The sequence below is a fragment of the Loxodonta africana genome, chromosome 23, assembly GCF_030014295.1.
Source record: "Loxodonta africana isolate mLoxAfr1 chromosome 23, mLoxAfr1.hap2, whole genome shotgun sequence".
Taxonomy (NCBI): domain Eukaryota; kingdom Metazoa; phylum Chordata; class Mammalia; order Proboscidea; family Elephantidae; genus Loxodonta; species Loxodonta africana.
The window spans coordinates 43,571,292-43,593,655 of NC_087364.1; the positions used below are offsets into that span (position 1 = coordinate 43,571,292).

Below are 22,364 nucleotides of genomic sequence, written 5' to 3' on the forward strand. Positions count from 1 at the left end.
ACTTCATCATTTCTTCTATTTGCTTTAGTTTCTCTACGCTCAAGAGCAAGTTTTAGAATCTCTTCTGACATACGTTTTGGTCTTTTCTTTCTCTTTAATGAACTTTCGCTTAGTCATGTACGATGTCTTTGATGTCATTTCACAACTCTTCTGGTCTTTGGCCATTAGTGTTCTCTGCATCTATCTATTCTTGAGATGGTCTCGAAATTCAGTTGGGATATACTCAAAGTTGTATTTTAGATCTCATAGACTTGTTCTAATTTTCTTCAGCTTCAACTTGACCTTGCAAAGGAGTAATTGATGGTTTGTTCTGCAGTCGGCCCTTGGCCTTGTTCTGCCTGATGATATTGAGCTTCTCCAACATCTTTTTCCACAGATATAGTCGATTTGATTCCTGTGTACTCCATCTGGTGAGGTCCACAGGTACAGTTGCTGTTTATGTTGTTAAAAAAAGGTATTTGCAATGAATAAGTCATTGGTCTTGCAAAATTCTAGCATGCAATCTTCAGCGTTGTTTCTATCACCAAGGCCATATTTTCCAACTATCAATCTTTCTTCATTTCCAACTTTCACATTCCAATCACCAGTAATTATCAATGCATTCTGATTGCATGTTTGATCAGTTTCAGGCTGCAGAAGTGGGTAAAAATCTTCAATTTCCTCATTTTTGCCCTTAATAGTTGGTGCATAAATTTGAATAACAGCCGTATTAACTGGTCTTCCTTGTAGGCATATGGATATTACCCTATTGCTGACAGTGTTGTACATTGGGATAGATATTGAAATGTTCTTGACAACGAATGGTATACCATTCCTCTTCAATTTGTCCTTCCCAGCATAGTATACCATATGATTGTCCAATTCCAAGTGGCCAATACCAGTCCATTTCAGATCACTAATGGATATCAATCTTAATGTATTCCATTTCATTTTTGATGACTTTCAATTTTCCTAGCTTTATACTTCATACATTCCATGTTCCAATTATTAATGGATGTTTGCAGCTATTTCTTCTCATTTTGAGTCATGCCACATCAACAAATGAAGATCCCGAAAGGCTTACTCCATCCATGTCATTAAGGTCAACTCTACTTAGACGAGACAGCTCTTCCCCACTGGTATTTTGTGTGCCTTCCAACCTGAGGGGCTCATCTTCTGGCATTATATCAGACAACGTTTCACTGCTATTTATGTAGTTTTATCCATTTTTACTACATATTTCTGAAGCTCTATTGGTAGGTACATACAAATTGAAAAAAAAAAATTTTAATCTTCATGGTAAATAATTCCTTTTATCATATATAATGACCCCCCCCTTTTTTTTTTATCCCTGGCAATGTTTTTGCTTCATTAAAGTTATTATTTATTTACTTAGTTTTAGTTTTTATTATTACTTTAAAACACGTTTTAATACTTTAAGTACATTTCTTGTAAATAACATCTACATGGATTTCGTTTTATATTCAAACTTGGAATGTTTCTAACAACAAATTAGACAATGTAATCTGTTCACATTTATTCCACTGACTGGATTTATTTCTATCAGCTTACTTTACTCTTTTCACTTACTATCAAGAACAGTAAAGGGTCTCAGATTTTTACCCTACTTGCAAGCCTACTACAATTTCATGGATGCAGGAAGAAGACACAAAACTTCTTTGTCAGAGACAAAGGGACTTCATTTCTCACAGCTATAGAAGTATCCAGAGTATCAGCATTTGCTTCAATCTCCAGAACCCAATTTCTACTGAACATCAAGAAAAGGGCTAGGTGACACCTGTACATACAGTGGGCTGTCCTATAAGAAAGGAAGCCTAAGCTTTAAACCAAAACCAAAGCGTTGCCATTGCATCAATTCCAACTCATAGTGACCCTATAGGACAGGGTAGAACTGCCCCATTGAGTTTCCAAGGCTGTAATCTTTACAGAGACAGACCGGCACATCTTTCTTCCATGCAGCGATTTGTAGATTTATATCACCAACCTTTTGGTTAGCAGCTGAGTGCTTAACCACTGCACCACCATAAACCTAAGTTTATGGAACTTGATTTTTTATACCAGACAGTAAGCCTGCCTGACCTTTGTCACACAGATAGACATTATCTTTATTATATTCACCCACTGCTGTCGAGTCGATTCTGACTCATAGCGACCCTAAAGGACAGAGTAGAACTGCCCGGTAAATCTTCCCTTTGCTTTGGAGATACGACCTATATCTCCTAAAGCTGTTTGCTATACAATTACTCTGGAATAGACACTCTGCAACAAAGGGAGCCAGTTCCTTTGTTTGCAAGATGGGCAAAAACGTGAGTGACTCATGGAGAGTTGTATACCCAATACCTACCATACAATTCTTCCACTGAGCCTTTTCTTTCCTGACTATTTCAGTCAATCAAGTTTCTATATTCCCTCTTTCCACTACCATTATGAATAGTACATATTCTATTTCTAGTATTTTAATGGTTACTGTTGAAATTTTTAACATATATACATGACTAAAACCATGTAGTTAATCTATGATCTCTATCCTCCTTCTTTAAAATGTAGGATTTTACAAGCTTTAACTCTAAACATACCTAGCAGTCTTACAAGTTATTTTTGTATATTATTCTTAAATTTTTTATAACCTCGAAGTTGGTCATTATTATAATCGTTTTATAATACATCCAACATATGTGCCACCCCCCCTCCCACACAGACACATTACTTCTTGCATCCCACATCTTCCTTCTAGATTCAATTTCTTTCTTCTGAAGTGTATCCTTCATTGCTCTTGCTAAACTGTTAGTTCTCTTAGAACTTTAAAGATAATGTTCCATTGTGTTATGTTGTTGAGGCTATCTGCTGCTGTGGATAAGAATAATTGTTCTTTGGAGAAAATCTGCTGTTATGTCTGGTTGGTTTTAAAGATTCTGTTTTTATTGTTATGAGGTGAAAACATGTCACAGTAGGATTTATTTTTATTTATCCTGCTTTGAAATTGTTATTCTTTGTCAATCTTTTTCAGTATCTTTTCCATATTTTTCAATTCTTTATCTTTGCTGTGATTCAGGTAATCTCTTTAAATCTATCTTCCAGGTCACTAATATGCTGTACATGATATGCTGTTTAATCAATACATTCAATTATAATTTCAATGATTATATTTTGAATGTTAGAACTTTTTAATTGGCCTTTTATACAGCAGTTTCTAGTAGCTTATTCTTTTCTTATGTTTTTTATTTCCTTTTTTCTATCTTTAAGTATTTTTAATATACTGCCTCTCTGCTTTGGAGTTCTTATTTATTTTGTTAACATCATCCTTTGATTGACTGTTTCTTCTTTTACAGGATAACCTCATCTGCAACGCGACTTTATTTTTGGAAATTCATTTTTGGCTTAGTTGTGGGAATATCTTTACAAGAAGCATTGGGATTTAGTTCTAACAGATGCATCAGGGTGTCAATAGAAATTGACATTAATGTTAACTTCTAGGCTTGGATATTCCAGGCAAGAAGTATGTGTTCAAAATCCAAACTTCTGCTAAATGAAAGCCAAAGATCTCCATTTTTCAGATATTTTATTTACCCAGCCCAGATCCCAAGCAGAAATCAATTCGCTTTCATCTTGTTACATCCGTGGAAATTTCTCCCAGTATATTCCTTCAGTGACTGAGCAGACTTTTAGGAGTCTAAGCTTTTTGCAGAGGTCTTAGTTCTGATTTCTCAGCTCACATGGATATAAGAGATGACAAGAAATCTAATCTGCCAGGCATAATTAGCAGCAGCTTAAGTGTTTATTCTTCCACTTTTTTTTGGAGAGGGGGTTCCCTTTCAATTTAGACACCTTTGAAATTTGTTTCAAATGACTTTAATGGAGTGAAAAATGTTTGTTATTTGCTCAATTTCCAACCAATGTATTAATAATAATTACAATTATTAAGATTTCCAGTATATAAAACAGAGATTCAAATATAGTTTTTAAAAAATTGGCAGTAATGAGCTACTTTACTATTTTTTCCACTAAGAAGAAACACACAATGCTAGTCATGTTCCTGATAGAATTACATGCTTCACCCTACACTTAAATTAAGCAACAGAAACCAGTTCTACCCACATACCAGCATACATTTCATTAAACCAGTGACTATTTTATAGTAAAAAGCTAGAAAGAGGATTTATTATACTAAATTATTCATAATAATGAATTTCATTTAGAAAAGTAACAGCACTCTTACTGTGGTTCATGAGGTGGGCCTTGAAGTATTATTTATCATAGAAAGCCATTTGTCATAATGGCATTACCACAGAGAATTTGTCCTGTAAGTCACTGCATTCTTTCCCAGATGAGTCACTCTTCCATTATCTCATGATAGTATAAGGTATCATATTTTAACTTCAATAGAAAGTAACATTTAAGAGTGTATTGTTTCAATACAAAATTTTAAGTAATTTCTTATAAAACCTGTAATGTGATAAACATAACAGAAATTTACCTGTGCGGACTTGGTAGTTTTAGAATCTTGTAAGTTTGGTCTCTCATGCAGATTGCTAAAGTCCAAGGATTCTTTGATGTCTTGGGATAATTTCTCCTTAATGGAAGGTTCTTCTAAAGCTATATTTGGCAAAGAATACTTGCTCTCAAATGGTGTACAGGAATCAGCAGATTTTTGGTTACTTTCTATATCTATACTTTCCTCTGTTAGATTTTTTTCACGAAAGCTGTTTTCCTCTATCTTTTCACCGGCAGGAGAATAAACACCAGGATCAGCAATGCTGTCAAAATTTGTATTTGGAGTTTCTGCTGTTGAAAACACACATTTACAAAAGGTAAATAAATATATTTAAATAATTAAATAGAATAAACGGTTTATAAACCTAAAGTTCTGTGTCGTAATACTATCAATAAATACTAATCATCAAAATTTCTTTATGGGTGTCTCAGTGCTAAAATACTTTTCTTCTGCTTACGGTCATACACGGTAATCATATTTACTTATACAGCCAAACCTTCCTGAGCCAGACTAATTAATGGAAGGAGGCAAGATTTTATCTTGCAATGAAATCTTGAAATAGATGCAAATTTTATTTCACCCTCTGGTTCAATTCCCACTTCCCCAGCCTCTCTCCCATTCAGATTTTACAACAGTAATTCAGGTGATGTAATGCAGAGGGGATCTAAGCGCCACATTTACCTCTCCCCTGGCCTGCCTGCCTTCCTAGTGATGAGGAGAGGGCAAAAGGAAATCTGCCTGATGAAAGGGCAGCAGCAGTCAGAGGCACAGAAAATGTGTAAGCTGGGACACCTGCCTCTGGAAAGCTACAAAATGAGCCAGACTTTCTTAGTCACCCACCTCATTATGCCTGCTTTAGTAAATCACTTGGTTTAGATCACTGGTTTTCAACCTGACTGCCCATTGGAGTCATCTAAAGGAGCTGTTTAAAACTGTCAGTGTATGGGCCAGGCCCCAAACCAGTTCAATCACACTCTGGGAGCCAGAATCAGGTATGGGTCTTTTTTTTTTTTTCTCTAAATTCTCCAGGTGATTAAAATGTGCAGCCAGGGGTGTGAAATCCTGGTCTAGATTTTCTAGACTGAAAATTCTATCAGAGTTATTTTAAAATATTGCTTTTATCTTAACAAAAGTATATATGCCATTATCTGGATTTAATGCAGCTTAATGTAATTATTTCTTATTCTCTTTTCATTAAAAATACATTGTCTCTATAAATAAAAAAAAAAAAATTAGCTGCATAAAATAGTACAGGCTGTGACGAAAATAAGAAGTCCTGGCTGCACAATGGTTAAGAGCTTGGCAGCTAACCAAGAGGTTAGCAGTTAGAACCCACCAGCAGCTCCACAGGAGAAGAGACACGGTGATCTTCTCCTATGAAGATTACTGTTTAGGGAACCCTATATAGGGCCTATTGATTCAGAATCTACTCGAGGCACACAACAACACCACTATGATGAAAATGGTCTCCAGTGATTAAAATTCTGCCTTACAACCCAAAAGACTTACTTGTTACAATCAAATGTTTCATATATCTCAGCAATTACAAATAGTATTTAGAACTTATATTTCCAACTACTATCACCTCTTAAACAGAAATATTATGAGAAATGAAAGAACATGTAAATATGTTAGAGAGAAACTCTTATAAGGAAAATGTTCTAAAGGCTATTCAATTTAACAAAACTTCCACAATAGTGCTGTACTTCTCTCCTAAGCCTGATAAGAAATTATCCAATATTTTGGTAAAAATAGAAGCCATTTCCTGCATTTAAAAATGCCTACAAATAACCTCTACAGCATTTTGGCAAGATTATAACAGTCTACTGCTGGAATCCATTACCGCTGAAGGACTGACAATTAAACCAGTCAAAATATAATGCATAAAGTATAGGTGTGATTTAATTTAGTGTATTTCTATTCATTGGAAGCTCAGTTAAGTCAAAAAAAAAAAAAATTAGGTGTCTTTAATGTAACACTCATAGGTATGTATGTTCACCATTTTCCCCAAAAGCAATTGAAGCACCATGCTCCAGGTTGGTCAGACAATGCTCACTTCTGGATCGGGTCTGGAGCCCTGCAAAGTTGTGGATTCTCATGTTGGTATAGTTCATAAAACTAAAAAACCAAATCCATTGCCGTCGATTCCCTATAGGACAGAGTAGAACTGTTCCACAGGGTTTCTGAGAAGCAGAGGGTGGATTTGAACTGCTGTCCTTTTGGTTAGCAGCTGAGCTTTTAGCGACTGTGCCACCAGGGCTCCACTATAGTCATAGGTGGCCATAATGGTTTAGTGGCTTACCCAAAAAAACCCAGGACAGCCACAAATCTATTGCTGTCCTCTACCTTCTGCTATCCAGTCAGAAGGTGATCATCAGTGTTTTATAACTAGTTATTTTATACAATGCTCTCTAGCATCTCTCAAATTTTCACAGAAAATGTGTTTATTGTTTTCTTTTCTTAAAATCCCAGGTAGGTCTTCAAATATAATATTCGAGAAGCAGCTTGGAAACAATCTAGTTCCTACATTTTAGCTGAGGAAAATGAGGTCTAAAAAAGTAAGGGACATGATCAAGGTCACACAGTGATTTAATGGCAGAAACCAAAATCTGACTTTCAAACCAAGAAACTTTGCTGTGACTATCATTGAATAATGATCTCACCAACTGGGAACGGGAACCAGATGTTTCCATACAGCACTCTAATCTATAGATCCCATTGAAACTCTGAGCAACAAAAATGTAGAAACATCAGCAAAAGGTTTGGTTTGGTTTTGCTTTTACCCCTAATGTGAAACTTTGTATCTTATTTGAATAGTTGTGTAAAATGTTCAATGCAAGTGAGGGCAACGAATGTCAGTCAGACTTTTGTCACTGTAAGTTCTTCCCTGTGATCTCTTCATTCCTAGCTTGGTCCACTATAACTTTTAGAGAGGTGTATATCACCTACACTTCCTTCTGAATACAGACAGTGCTGTTCACTGATTAAAAAGAGTATTTTCAACCAATTTTCTACCAATTAATAAACTTTTGGTTTTAAAATGAACAGCATAGTAGTCTTATAGACTACAAGAGTAACTCTTGGTTTTATTAAATTACTAACATTTGTTGTTAATAATATTAATAAATAAGAAGAAGTTACCTTTTGAGTTATCTTTATAATACGAAGTGCTGCTGGTCAGACAAAATTTTAAGAGGTCTATTTTTCCCTTAGTGAAAACATAATGTTGATGGATGTCATTTTCACATGGAAGATTATTCTTTTGATAATCATGAAATGTCCAACTTTCATGTATAGAAACAAAGAAACAGAGTTGAAAGAAATGATTAAAAAAAGTTTTAAAAAATCCCAGTTATTAAAACAAATACAAGTAAAGGCCAAATAGAATAAGGTTATTCATATTAAGTTACTATTTGTTTTATCCTTACTGAGATAGCATCCTAAACTATGAATAACTATTTAATACTATGAATGTAAAAGGAATAGGCAACTGATTTAACTGAAATATTTCAACTGAAAGTTGATTTTTTAAACCATAAGGGTTTCCAAAATAAGTTCAGTTTCCTATATTTTTCTAAAAATGGAAAGTTCTCTTTCGAGCTCATTGAAATCAAAGTTTTACTACCATAAACCAAAAAAAAAAAAAACGCAAACCCATTGTCATTGAGTTGATTCTGAGTCATAGCAACCCTACAGGACAGAGCAGAACTGCCCCATAGGGTTTCCAAGGAGCAGCTGATGGATTCAAACTGCCTTTTTGTTAGTAGCCAAGCTCTTCACCACTGCGCCATCAGGGCTCCTTTACGACTGTATGAACATATTATTTGTTCATCAATGAACTTTAATAGTAAAAAAGCAGTATGTGGTATTAAGGTTTCAACTTTTTAATGATGATTACAACCTGTAAGCATAGTTACAACTTAAATAACATTTTCTGTAAAGTTAATAATGCATCATATTTATGTAAGCTCTACAAAGTACCATCATAAAATTTCATGGATTATATTTAACCGAAAAGGCTGTCTTGTGTCACATAGTCAGGAGGGAGATAAAGTTCATGTGGCACCTCCAAACCTAAGCTGTAAAGCTACGGCCAAACCACAATCAGTAATTTTTTCTAACACTGTACATGGGGTCAAAGCAAAGATATGTGATAAGATATACAGAAGAATAAAATTAAAGAGCAGAAATGCTACTCATTTCCTTGAGGATATAAAAATGGCCAGAAACCTTTTATCTTTTGGCAAGAAAGTTGTCTCTTGCCAAAATCCAGGTGCCAAACGCGTATTTGCTTCGAGATATCTGTGTCTGTGTATCCAACCACTTTTTTTTTTTTTTGCTATTTGGGGGCAGGGGTGTCCAAAGGCATTACTTCGGCTCATCCCATTGCCGCAGAGTCAGTTCCGACTCACAGTTACCCTATAGGACATGCAGAACTGCCCCATTGAGTTTCCAAGGCTGTGAATCTTTACAGAAGCAGACTACCATATCTTTCTTCCATGGTGTGGCTGGTGGGTTCAAACCACTGACTTTTCAGTTAGAAGCTAAGCACTTTAACCACTATGCAACCAGGGCTCCATTTAGGCTCATAAAAAATTAGTTGTTACAAAATACTGACAAGGACATAAGTTGATCTGACCATATAAAAAAAGAATTATAATAGAAGCTACCTAGTAGGAACTTCATTCCCCTGGTTACTGAAGTTAGTGCTTCGTGATCAAAACACCTGTAATTCTAACTAAAATTTCACAAGAACTTGGAGTAATGTTTTACTCCAAATAAGAATTGCGAACTTGGAGTAAATTTTAACATTAACAGTTAGATATTAGTTTTCATTTAGAAATGACAAAATTCTATCTAACAGTTATAAAGTAAATCATTATATTTCATTTATTTAATTTATTACCTAGAAAAATCTACCCAGGAAATAATCTATAGTTCAGGAGCTCTTTGTGTCTCTCAATCTAATCATTTACATAACTGTTTTTATTTAGCATTCATAGAAACTAAATGACGCAAATTCAAACAGTATCTTTAGATAAATAAAAGCACAACTATTTCAAATAACTGCAATTCCTAAATGTAGAAGTAACTATTAAATAATCCCAATATTAGGTAAAAGGACAAACATATCATTACAGATAATTTCTAATTGCTGGAAATTGACAAATATTAGCTATACTGTGTACATAAATTAAACCCTGGCTTAAGCAAAATATACTCTAACAGTAAAGTTACAAATTTTTAACATGAATTTCTCATTTAGAGAGAGAATTAATTTTTTGTGGATTTTTAATAAGCATCTGCCATGGATTGAATTGTGTCAGCCAAAAATATACGTATCAATTTGGTGAGGCTATGATTCCCAGTATTGTGTGATTGTCCACCATTTTGTCATTTAATATGATTTTCCTATGTGTTGTAAATCCTACTGCTATGATGTTAATGGAAACTCTGGTGGTGTAGTGGTTAAGAACTACGGCTGCTAACCAAAAGTTCAGTAGTTTGAATCTACCAGGTGCTCCTTGGAAATCGTACGGGGCAGTTCTACTCTGTCCTATAGGGTCACTGTGAGTCAGAATCGACTCATGGCAATGGGTTTTGGTTTTACGATGTCAATGACGTGGGATAGGCAGCAGTTATAATGAGGCAGGACTCTATCTACAAGATTGGATTGTGTCTTGAGCCTATCTCCTTTGAGATACAAAAGAGAGAAGCCAGCAGAGAGACAGGGGGACCTAATACCACTAAGAAAAGTGCATCCCTTGGACCTGGGGTTCTTGTGCAGAGAAGCTCCTAGTCCAGGGGGAGACTGATGACAAGGACCTTCCTCCAGAGCCAACAGAGAAAGCCTTCCCCTGGAGTTCAAACCCTAAATTTGGACTTCTAGCCTACTAGCCTGTGAGAAAATAAACTTCTGTTTGTTAAAGCCACCCACTTGTGGTACTTCTGTTACAGCAGCACTAGATGTCTAAGACAGCATCCAAAGAAAGTTAGAAAGATCTTACCTTTGTTTACTGTCTGCATCAGGTAATTCAACTTTGTAAGGCACAACATTTCCTGGTTCTTCAAATTCCTCTTCATAAGTCTTATTAAAATATGTTGTATAATATTAGCATGTTCAATATATTTAATATACATTAACCAGATAACTTGTGGATGTTACTTAGCATATTTTCTAATTATAAATTATTTCATGGGCTCTTTAGCTACATGCCATAAAACATGAGTTCCATGAGAATTCAACAAATTCACCAGATATTTATTGAGGGCATTTGCTGTGTTATTACTACTATCATGCCCAGAAACAACAATAACAACTTATATTTTATTATGCACCTACAAAGTGCCAAGTAGATCAGTGATTAAGATGTTTTTAATTCTCTGACTGGCATAAGTTTACTGTATATATCAATAATTTAATGAATAGTGTGTACACGTGTATGTATATGAATGTCCATGTGTATATTTATTTGTCCAATAGATCAAATTCAGCCAAAAGAGAAATAAAGAAGTTTCCCAGAGATAATGCTTAAATCTTAAAACAAAATATCCCCTGAAGTCTTCTTAAAACCGGGCAACAATTTAGCTTAACTAGTAAATAATGTCTGCTTTGAGCATCATGCTCTTTCAAGATCTATCTATATGGTATCAGATTGACAATAGCAACTTGCAAGATGAGAGTAACCTTGGAAGCAGTGAGTTTATGTTAATAGGGGAGGAACACCTCAGAAAAGGAGAGTGAGAATGGTTGCACAACTGGAAGAATGTAATCAATGCCACCGAATTATACATGTAGAAACGGTTGAATTGGTGCTTGTTTTGCATGTATATACTTAACAACAACAAAATAAATTGAAAAAAAAAAAAAAAAAACAAGTTGCTAATATCCCCCCAGAGGGGGGAAAAAATTAGAAGGCATCAACCTAAACAACGTCTGTTACAACCAAAAATTTCTACGGCAAGAGGTATGCTGGGTTACTAGATGACTAGAAAGTCAGATATGTATTGTGTCATACCTTAAACCGGCTCTACTTGGCTGATTCTACTTAATGTAAGATAAATAATACAGCTGTATTCAAGTTATTATTATTATATTATTATACTCCCGCTGCCGCCAAGTTGGTTCTGACTCATAGTGACCCTATAGAACAGAGTAGAACTGTCCCATAGGGTTTCCAAGGAGTGGCTGGTGGATTGGAACTGCTAACTTTTGGTTAGCAGCCAAGCTCTTAACCACTGTGCCACCAGGTCTCCTCCATTATTACACAAAGTCACTTAAATCTTAAATACTGTTTTTTCCTTTGAATAGAAAATAATTTTAAATGACATTCATGGAACTAAATTTACACTTAAAAAAAAAACTTAAATGTTATTAAATAGACACCATACAATGACACTAACTTTTGTTTAAAAGTCTGATAACATAAAGAAATAAATTTAACAAATATCAAATTACATTTCTACAAGTCAAAACTGTAAAATGTCTTCTCACCTCCCATATGGCAAAATATCAATTCAGTTAACAAATTCACTCTCTACATTAAAAACAATACTCTATTTTATTTCTATGAGTATGTTTAAATTCCAGCACTTGTAAACTCATTAAACTATGTAGAATTATAAAAGAAACATTGTTGAAAATAACGTTGTTGAAGCTATACACTATTAAATTCCTGTTGGTTTAGTAATGTGAGTGGTCATTATGCACTTACATCATCCAGTTCTACTATCTTTAGAGATGGCTCGGGTCTCTCTATTTTTAATTCTTCTATGGGCAGAAAAAGCTCTGGGCATTGCACTTTGGTCTCTTCAACTAGGAAGTAAGATTAGAAAAAAATGTTAAAGAATATATCCTACCTAATAACGTCCTTTCTTTAAAGCAGCATAACCAACAATATGCTGTGCAGCCATGCAAATATATAAACACTTTTAATTCCCCAGATCAAGCTGAACTGGCATTCAATTTTTAAATGAAACTATTTTAATTAAAGTACAATAAATCTAGGGAATGGAAAGAAGAGAGTATATAGGATTTTGACCGGCAGCTCAAGGACTGCATTGTCTAGTTCAAAATGATCCACTGGATTGATACGCTAGAATGATACACTAGTTGCTGGTGAATTTTTGGTGCATTTAAATTGAAGTAATAAATGTGAAAGTATCAAGGCCGAACTGACCATCACTTTCTTCTTCGCTTCCGTCTGGGGAAAACTGTGTCTCACGAGTGGTTTTACAAGAAAGTATGAATTTATTTGGTTGCATGTTAAGAAGGTGATCTTGTAGAGTTCTAAAAAAAAAATTAAAAGACTTAAATACATTATCTGAAACAGCCCCAAACAAGATCTTGATTGCGCAAGGAGTATAGCAAGTTAATGATGGAAACATAGCTGTACCTTTAATTCAAGAAAAAAAAAAGTATGATTGTATAATAAAATTTTAATCAACTAAAATAGCTTTGTAAATCAAATTGACATCACATGTGATTTTTTTAATTGCATACCTTATTGTTTCTATTGTATTTTTTCAGAAGGAAAATCAAAGTTATAATGTCAGTACCACTTGCCATAGAGTCCATTCTGACTCATGGAGACCCCATGGGTGTGAGAATGGAACTGTGCTCCTCTAGGGTTGTTTTTTTTTTTAATATTTTATTTTTGTTGTTGTTATACACAGCAGAACATATACCTATTTAACAATTTCTGTATGCACAATTCAGAAACATTGATTACATTCTCTGAGTTGTGCAACCATTCTCACCTTCCTTTTCCAAGTTGTTCCTTCCCCATTAATATAAACTCACTACCCCTTAAGTTTCCCATCTAATCTTTCTAGTTGCTGCTGTCAGTTTAAGCCCATATCGATAGATCTTAAAAGAGCATGATGCTCAAGGCAGCTATTCTTTACTAGTTAAGCTAACCTACTATTTGGTTTTAAGAAGACTTCAGGGTTAGGTTTTAAGGTTTAGAGATGGTTTAGAGATTATTTCAGGGCAATAGTTTCAGGGGATCATCCAGCCCCCACAGCTCCAGAAAATCTGAATTCCATGAGAATTTGAAATCATGTTCTGCATTTCCCCCTTTTAATCAGGATTCCTCTGTAGAATCTTTGAACAAACTCTTCAGTAGTGGCAGCCAAACACTGGTCTCACGGCAAAGGAGGCAGTTGTTCATGGGAGCAATTAGCCACACATCCCATTTACACCTTCTATTCCTGACTCTCCTTCTTCCACTATTGCTCCAGCCAAACAGAGACCAAATGTTATAACTTGGATGGCCATTTGCAAGCCTTTAAGACCCAGGTACTACGCCAGGAACTAGAAGGTAGAAAAGAAACACTAAACACAGTATTAGGCTAATTAGCTAGGATGTCCCATGAAACCGTGACCCTAAACCTCCAAACCAAGGAACCAAGTCCCATAAGGTGTTTGGTTGTTTATAAACAGCCTCAGCAGCTAATCCTTTTTTTCTTTTTTTTTTGTCATTGTAAATATATTTATCACGTAACGTTTGCCAATTCAAGATTTTCCAGGTGTACAACTTACTGACGGCAATTACATTAACTGGCTGTGCAACCCTACACTTAATGTGATTTTTTCATAAACAGAAAGTCAGTACTCCACAAGCAATAACCACTCCCCATTTCCTCCTGCCTCCCACCTCTGGTACATTTGCCTGTTTTTGTCTTTTTATGTAAGTGAGGTCACACAATATTTGTCCTTTTGTGATTGGCTTATTTCACTCAACATAATGTCTTCAGGCTCCATCCATATGGTAGCATGTATTAAGACTTTCTTTCTTACTAGCTGAGTAGTATTCCACTGTACCACATTTTATTTATCCATTCATCTGTTGAAGGGCAGTTAGGTTGTTTCTACCTTTTTTGGCTACTGTGAATAGTGCTGCAATGAACAATAGGTACATGTCTCTGTGTGAGTCTCTGCTTCCAAGTCTTTTGTGTATACAGCTAGGATGGAATTGCTGGGTCATATATTAGTTCTATTTCTAGTTTTTTGAGTAACTGCCACACTATTTTCCAAAACAGTTGTATCACTTTGCATTTCTACCAGCAATGAATAAGGGTTCCAATTTCCTCATATCTTTGTGAATATTTGTTCTTTTTTTAATCTTATCCGTCGTAGTGGGAGTGAAATGGTATTTTATTGTAGTTTTGACTTGCATCTCTCTGCTGGCTAACGATGTTTAGCATTTTTTCACGAGCTTGGTGGCCCTTCGAATGCCTCTTTGGTGAAGTGTCTCTTCAAGCCCTTTGCCCATTTTATGACTGGGTCGTCTTTTTGTTAAGTTTTATTATATATATTGGTTATTAGATTCTTATCATATGTATGGTTTCCAAAGATATTCTCTTAGTCAGTAGCTGTATTTTCACTTTTTTTTTTTTTTTGGTAAGTCTTTTGAAGAACAAAAGTCTTTAATTTTTATGAGGCCCCATTTATTTATTTTGTCTTTTGCTGCTTATGTTCCATAGGATTTTCAATGGCTGATTTTTCAGAAGTAGATTACCAAGCCTTTCTTCCAAAGTACCTATGTGTGAACTCAAACTCCAACCTTTCAGTTAGTAGCCAAGTGCATTAACTGTTCGTTATCACCCAAGCTCTCTAAAGCTACAGAGTCCACAAAACATACTACACTATTTAAAAAGCTAACCTATGGATGTGTGTTGGAACTCACAGCCTGGGCCTTACACTGAACTGATGAGCAGTAACAGAACCTGAGGATATTTTTAAAACTTCCACCAAACCAAAAGGGTGATAAAATTGACTCCCACGATATGAACGTGAAGGTGTTTTTGCTGTGGCATATACTGCTGAAGGTAATGCCAATTTGAAAAACATTTGGCAGTTCAGCAGTTTCTCATAGAGCTATACCCAGCAATCCCACTCCCAGGTATTTACCAAACTAAAAATGTTTATAGCCACTTTAGTCATAATTGCCAAAAGGTAGAAACCATCAGGATGTACTTCAACAAATAAATGGATAAATAAACTGTGGTATATCAAGATGATGGAATACTATTCAGCCAAAAAAAAGGACTAAACTATTGATCCATGCAACAACATAAATGAATCTTAAATGCATTTTGCTAAGTAAAGAAAGCAGTCACAAAAGGCTACATATGATTTCACTTACATGACATTCAGGAAAAAGCAAATTTATAGGATAGTAAATAGATCCGTGGTTGCCAGAGGTTGCAGAAATGAAGAGGGAGCAGCCACAGAGGCAGAGTACAAGTGTATTTTGGAGGTGATGGAATTTTTCATTTCGGTACGTGGTGGTTAGATGATTCTATGCATTTGTTAAAACTCAGAGAACCATATATCACAATATTAATCTATGCAAATATAAAAAACCAGCTATGGTATACGGGGAGCCTAACAAATGGCATAACCACATTGAAGGAGGTAGGAATGATATAAGCTGGTCTAAGTGACTGGAGAACAGGGCTTGGACTGGATTCTTTAGGCTAAAGACAAAAAGCACATTTCAAAAACAGTTCACTATAGTTAGTAAATTTGTTCCTCCCAGGGATATGAGTTAACAATTCTGAAACTACTTTATATGTATACTAGGATTGAACAAATTATTAAATATATTATGTATATTGAGAGCCAGGTTTCTCATTACAGGTGAAAGAAATTATAAAACAAGCAAAGGGAGAATGCTAAATGAACACTGTGGTGCTGGTTTGGAGTCAGAGATGCGTGAACTCATGTTTAATAGGTAACCAGATAGATGGGTACAGAAATAAATTTAGCTGTATATGCATGTGTATAGAGGGGTTAGTATAGATACACAGAAATTTGCTAGCTTTTTCCTCTGAAGAGGCCTGGAAGCTGTGATGCCTGAGTAGCTATGAGTCCATGTAGGGACCCTATCTTGGTTTCTGATACCATTCAGAATAAAATGAAGCAGATTTCCTCGAAGAAGTGATTCCAGGTCTGGAGCCAGGAAAATACATCTCGGGAGCCAATAAAATAAATTCTCAAAACAAACCGAACAACAAGGAAGGATAGGGACATGTCAGAAGGACAAAGGCATGATTCTGAAAGAGATTCCAATAGCTAAAGCAGGACCAATTTGAGTCACAAAGTAAATAACAAGAGTATTGAATATTAATCTAAAGAATAAAATAAATATTCATGAGAAATGAAAGGAGAATAAGGAACAGCTCATCCCTGAAGAAGACTTCTAATTAATAAAAGTAGATGGAATAAAAGAAATAGAAAATCTCCAATACAGTCTCAGAATAATAACTGCTGCAGGCAAAAATCCACTGATGAATGCTAAAATCAGTAGGTGAAAGCTTAAGGGAAAATAATATTTTCATAGTCTCAAAGTATCTCCTTTAAATATTGATTAAAAAAAAGGGAAAACAGTGACTTTACAAGGAGAAACTTTGTGAACACTACCTTAACTGTGTGCAGACCTATTGACAGGATGATCCCATGGTATCATGCACTGAGAAGGGCACATCATCTCTAGAGTTTCTTCTTGAAAATGTTTAGCCTCAATCTAACCATGAAAAAAACATCAGACAGACCCAAGTTGAAGGTCATTCTATGATGTACATGTAAAGTACTCTTCAAAAGTGTCAAGGTCATGAAAACAAGGAAAGGATTGAAAGAGGCTAAATAGACATGACAACAAAATGTAATGTGGGATCCTGGATTGGATACTGGAACAGAATTAGGGCATTAGTGGAAAAACTGGTGAAATACAAATAAAGTTGGTCATTTACACAATACTATTGTACCAGTGTTAATTTCTTAGTCTTGATAAATATGCTATGATTATATAAAATGTTAACATTAGGGAAAGCTGGGCTGACAGTATATAGGAATTTTCTGCACTGTTTTTGCAACTCTTCTGTTTATCTTATTTCAAAGTAGAATGTCTAAAAAAATATGACATGACAAACTGTTGAAAGCTGAGGGAAAATGTTAATCTTTCAAACCGAAGTCTCGAGAGAGAAATGAGGCTTGAATTAAAGACCCTGAAGGGTGCCATAGAGAAGAAAGATTAGTCCTGTATGAGCTTAACGAGTAGAATTAAGACCAAGTTTCAAGACTAACTAGAGACATGTTACAGTTTACAAGGAGATATTTTATCAAGCAAAATTCTCCAATGATGGAATGGGCTGCCTCAGGAGATAGTTTTGTATGACTGACGGTGCAGCAAGGGCTTGATGGCCGCTTCCCAGGAACATCCTAGAGAAGTCCTTCATCATTTTACTCCTGAAAATGTGGTCCAGAGATTAGCAACATCGACCTCAGCCTCACCTAGGAACTGAGAGAAATGCAGAATCTAGGCCCCACCCCAGACCTACTGACAATCTGTATTTTTCCACAGTTTCCAGGTGATTTGTAGGCAAACTGAGTTGGAGGCCATTAACAGTACTTCCCAAGTCTGAAATTCTATAGTTCTTATATAACGGTAAAATTATGAATTACTCTAATACTTACTAGTTTAATATTTTAAATAACATATGAAATGGTGCATCTTTGAATAAAATCCACTAGATTACTATTAATAAAACTATAAAATCAAAGATTTAATTAACTTAAAAGTAGATTCTGATAAGTGTAGCCTTAAAAGTTTATGCAAATACAAGAAATCTGATAGTAATTCTTAAAAGTTACCTGCAATTTATCAGACTATTTTTGCTATTATTTTTAAATTCTCTACCGCATTTGTGTCTTTTCCCATATATACATTTTTATTTCTCAAGGCAAACCCTAAATTAATGATGCATCATATTCATACGTTGAATTAAAATTCTTATTAGAACAGTAGAAGCTTCAAAGGCATTTAATATTGTTTTAAAATTATTTATGCAAATAAGAAGCATACACATAAAATTGATACAAAATGGCATATCACACAGTAAGGAATATAATTAGTTTCTATGTTTCTTATTAATGTTGTATATTTTAGATAATACCTCCTGTGCTTTTTAAGCCATAACTTTTCCATATAGGATAGACTGTCTTCTTTAAATTCAATCTCAAGTGGTTCACTCCAAATTTTCAGATTAGTCTGTACTTCACATGCTTCCATTGAGCCTACAAAAATAAATACAACATGCATAATCAATGTAACCTAGTCTATAAATTATCATATCTTCTCTCAAGATATAGAACTTACCTTTTTTGAGGCATATGCACATTGATATTTATGTGTATAATCAACAGTTTCAGGTTTAAAGAATGTACAGGAGTTAAACATTGATCATTTATTAAATAACATTACAGATACTTTCTTCAATAATCCCTTGAAATGAAAAGCTCTTATTATTCACAAAGTTTTTTAAAGCAACTAATTCTTTTAGAGGAGAAATAGAAATAGAAACAGATGCATTCCATATTCAATAAACATACATGCATAAAGGTATGCATTATGGCCACTGACAAAAATATTTACACATTATGGGAAATAGAAAATAAATAATTCAGAATGGCACCTGCAGGAGACAACCATCTTCATGAATTTATATCCATGTGGCAATTTACTTACAGATGCTTAAAATATTTATGAAGTGTTACTAAATTAAAAACATTATTAAGACATATTTAGAAATGATGAAGGTTTCTGGGAAAGAAAACAGTACAAATCCAAGATTACTAGTCTCTCTGCTCTCCCAGGTATCACTCCTCTCTCTACAACAGTAAAAAAGAGGAAAAAAAAAAAAAAAAAACAGGAGGAGGAGGAGGAGAATTAAAAAAAGTAAAGTTGGAAAAATAGACTTTAAGGCAAAATACCAGCAACAGATACAAACCAAAAGAATGTGAGTTGTCCCACTCCTATTGTTCCCAAAGAGTAAACCAATGTTGAAGGAAGCAATTAGAAAAAGTTCTGCAAAACTCCACCAGAATTCATTAAACTGAAAGAAGAGGAGTTCAGGACATGAAGAAGTAATGGGGAAAAAAAAATGTCTCCACTTGGAGTCTCCCTTTCCTTGAAAGACAAAAGATTTGTTGACAGAGGAACTGAAAGAAAATATAAGAACTCATTTTTATTTATTTATTTTTCTGTGCAGTTGAAAAAGAAGAGTCATTGTGCTTGAGAGATAATCACAAACCTAGAGGAGTAATTTGGAAGGTGCTAAATCAGCTGGCATTTAAGTTTCCCTTTTCTGCCATTGTTGTTGTTTGTTGCCATCCAGCCAATTCCAACCACTGGTAGATACTCAGGAAAAAAAGATGTCAGGTGTTATGAATTGAATTGTTTCCTCAAAAAAGATACATTAATGTTCTAAGCCCCAGTACTTGTAAGCGTAACCTTGTTTAGAAATAGTGTCTTTGAAGTAGTTGTCAATTAAGTTAACATGAGGTCATACAGGTAACCAAATATGAGTGGTATCTTTACAAAACAGGAAAAGGTATACAGACACAGAAACACAGAGGGGAGGTGGCCATGTGAAGATGGAGGGAGAGATTTGGAGTGAAAAATCTATAAGCCAAGAAATGCCAAGGATCACCAGCCATCATTAGAAGTCAGGAGAGAGGCATGGAGTAGATTCTTCCTCAGAGTCCTTGGAAGGAATCAACATGGCTAATAGCCTGATTTCAGACTTCTGGCCTCCAGAGCTGTGAGACGATAAATTTCTGTTCTTGTAAACCACCCAACCTATAGTTCTTTTTATGCAGTCCTAGGTAATTAATACAGCAGGTGACCTGGGTTAATGTTAAAATTATGTTGTTAACTGGTACTCCTGGCAAGTAGATTAATGATGCTTTCTAGGAGAAGAAACTTTAGCTATGTAATGCTTTTAGCAGGATGTAGCTGGTTTAGGATTGCTTACAGTAAACAAATCTAGAGGCATGGCTCCCAGCAAAATGTCACATAAGCTATGTAACCTAGGCTTTTGTTTGCTGCCTTGCTTCACGCTTCACTTGCTACCTTTTACGAGATGCTCCATGGCTTATACTGATGGGGTTGTGAGTATTTTCCTTAAAACACAGCACAAAAGTCCTAAGGTGAAGGTATGCTTGAAGTGTTTGAGAATACCCAGGCCAGTGTGGCTGAGACTGAATAAGCAAGGGGAGTAACAAGAGATGAGTTCTCAATAATAACAGATGTCACATCACATAGAACCTTCGAGGCCAACAGCCTCTTAGCAAGGCCTTTGACTTTTACTTTGAGGGAAATAAAGAGGCCTTGGAAACCAAAATAAAATTAAGTTAAAAATCCATAACAGAAATAATTAGAAATCTTGGAAATTTAAAGCACATTGCTAAAGAAAATAGTCAGGAAACATAAAAAGATACTCAATATCATTTGTAGTAAGATAATAATACGAAGTATATAGTATATATATATATGTAGTACATGAACATTATGTATTCATTAGTATCTATACATATTAGTAAGTTGTTGTTGCTAGGTTCCATCAAGTTGGTTCCTATTCATAGTAATCCTATGCACAACAAAACATAACACTGTCCCATCCTGCATCATCCTCAGTCATTAATATGCTTGAGCCCATTGTTGCAGCCACTGTGTCAATCCATCTCCTTGACGTCTTCCTCTTTTTTGCTGACGGTCTACTTTACCAAGCATGATGTTCTTCTCCAGGGACTGGTCACTCCTGATTAACATGCCCAAAGAATATGAGATGAAGTCTTGCTGTCCTTAGAAGGAGCAACTGGGCTGTACTTCTTCCAAGACAGACTTGTTCATTCTTCTGGCAGTCCAGGGTATAGTCAATATTCTTCACCAACACAATAATTCAAAGGCATCAATTCTTCGGTCTTCCTTATTCATTGTTCAGCTTTCACATGCACATGAAGTGACTGAAAACACTGTGGCTTGGGTCAGGCACACCTTGATCCTTAAAGTGATATCTTTGCTTTTTAATACTTTAAAGAGGTATTTTGCAGCATATTTGCCCAATGCAATGGATTTGATTTCTTGAAAGCTGCTTCCATGGGCACTGGTTGCAAATCCAAGTAAAATGAAACCCTTGACGAAATCAGTCTTTTCTGCTTTTATCATGATGTTGCTTATTGGTCCATTTGTGAGGATTTTTGTTTTCTTTACGTTGAGGTGTAATCCATATTGGAGCCTGTGGTCTTTGATCTTCATCGGTACGTGCTTCAAGTCCTCTTCATTTTCAGCAAACAGGGTTGTGTCATCGGCATGTTGCAGGTTGTTAATAAGTCTTTCTCTAATCCTGATGCCCCGTTGCTCTTCATATAGTCTAGTTTCTTGGATTATTTGCTCAGCATACAGATTGAATGAGTATGGTAAAAAGATACAACCCTGACACACACTTTTCCTGGTTTTAAACCAGTCAGCATCCCCTTGTTCTGTTCAAATGACTACCTCTTCGTCTTTGTCCAGGCTCCTCATTAGCACCATTAAGTCTTCTGGAATTCTCATTCTTTGCAACGTTGCCCATAATTTGTTATGATCCACATAGTTGAATGCCTTTGCATAGTCGATAAAACACAGGTAAACATCTTTCTGGTATTTTCTCCTTTCAGTCAAGATCCATCTGACATCAGCAATGATACCCCTCATTCCACATCCCCTTCTGAATGTGGCTTGAATTTCTGGCAGTTCCCTGTCAATATACTGCTTGCTGCAAACATTTTGAGTGATCTTCAGCAAAATTTTGACTTGTGTGTGATATTAATGATATTGTTCAATAAATTTCCACATTCTGTTGGGTCACCTTTCTTTGGAATAGGCACAAACATGGATCTCTTCCAGTAAGTTGACCAGGTAACTGTCTTCTAAATTTCTTGGCATAGACAAGTGAGTACTTTCAGCACTGCATCTGTTTTTTTGGAACATCTCATTTGGTATTCTGTCAATTCCTGGAGATTGTTTTTTGCCAGTGCCTTCAG

The 22,364-nt window shown here is 35.3% G+C and overlaps 1 protein-coding gene across 2 annotated transcripts in view; it reads right to left on the reverse strand.

Annotated features, from left to right (window-relative positions):
* ZBBX (zinc finger B-box domain containing) overlaps positions 1-22,364 on the reverse strand; it is a 151,761-nt gene that overhangs the window by 26,106 nt on the left and 103,291 nt on the right. For both annotated transcript variants that reach the window (XM_003416255.3, XM_003416256.3), the window contains exons 9-14: positions 18,455-18,575; positions 12,673-12,782; positions 12,208-12,308; positions 10,501-10,580; positions 7,634-7,776; positions 4,475-4,782 (exon numbers count right to left, since the gene is read on the reverse strand). In XM_003416255.3, the coding sequence (XP_003416303.2) occupies positions 4,475-4,782; positions 7,634-7,776; positions 10,501-10,580; positions 12,208-12,308; positions 12,673-12,782; positions 18,455-18,575 (863 nt within the window). The remainder of the gene's footprint in view (positions 1-4,474; positions 4,783-7,633; positions 7,777-10,500; positions 10,581-12,207; positions 12,309-12,672; positions 12,783-18,454; positions 18,576-22,364) is intronic.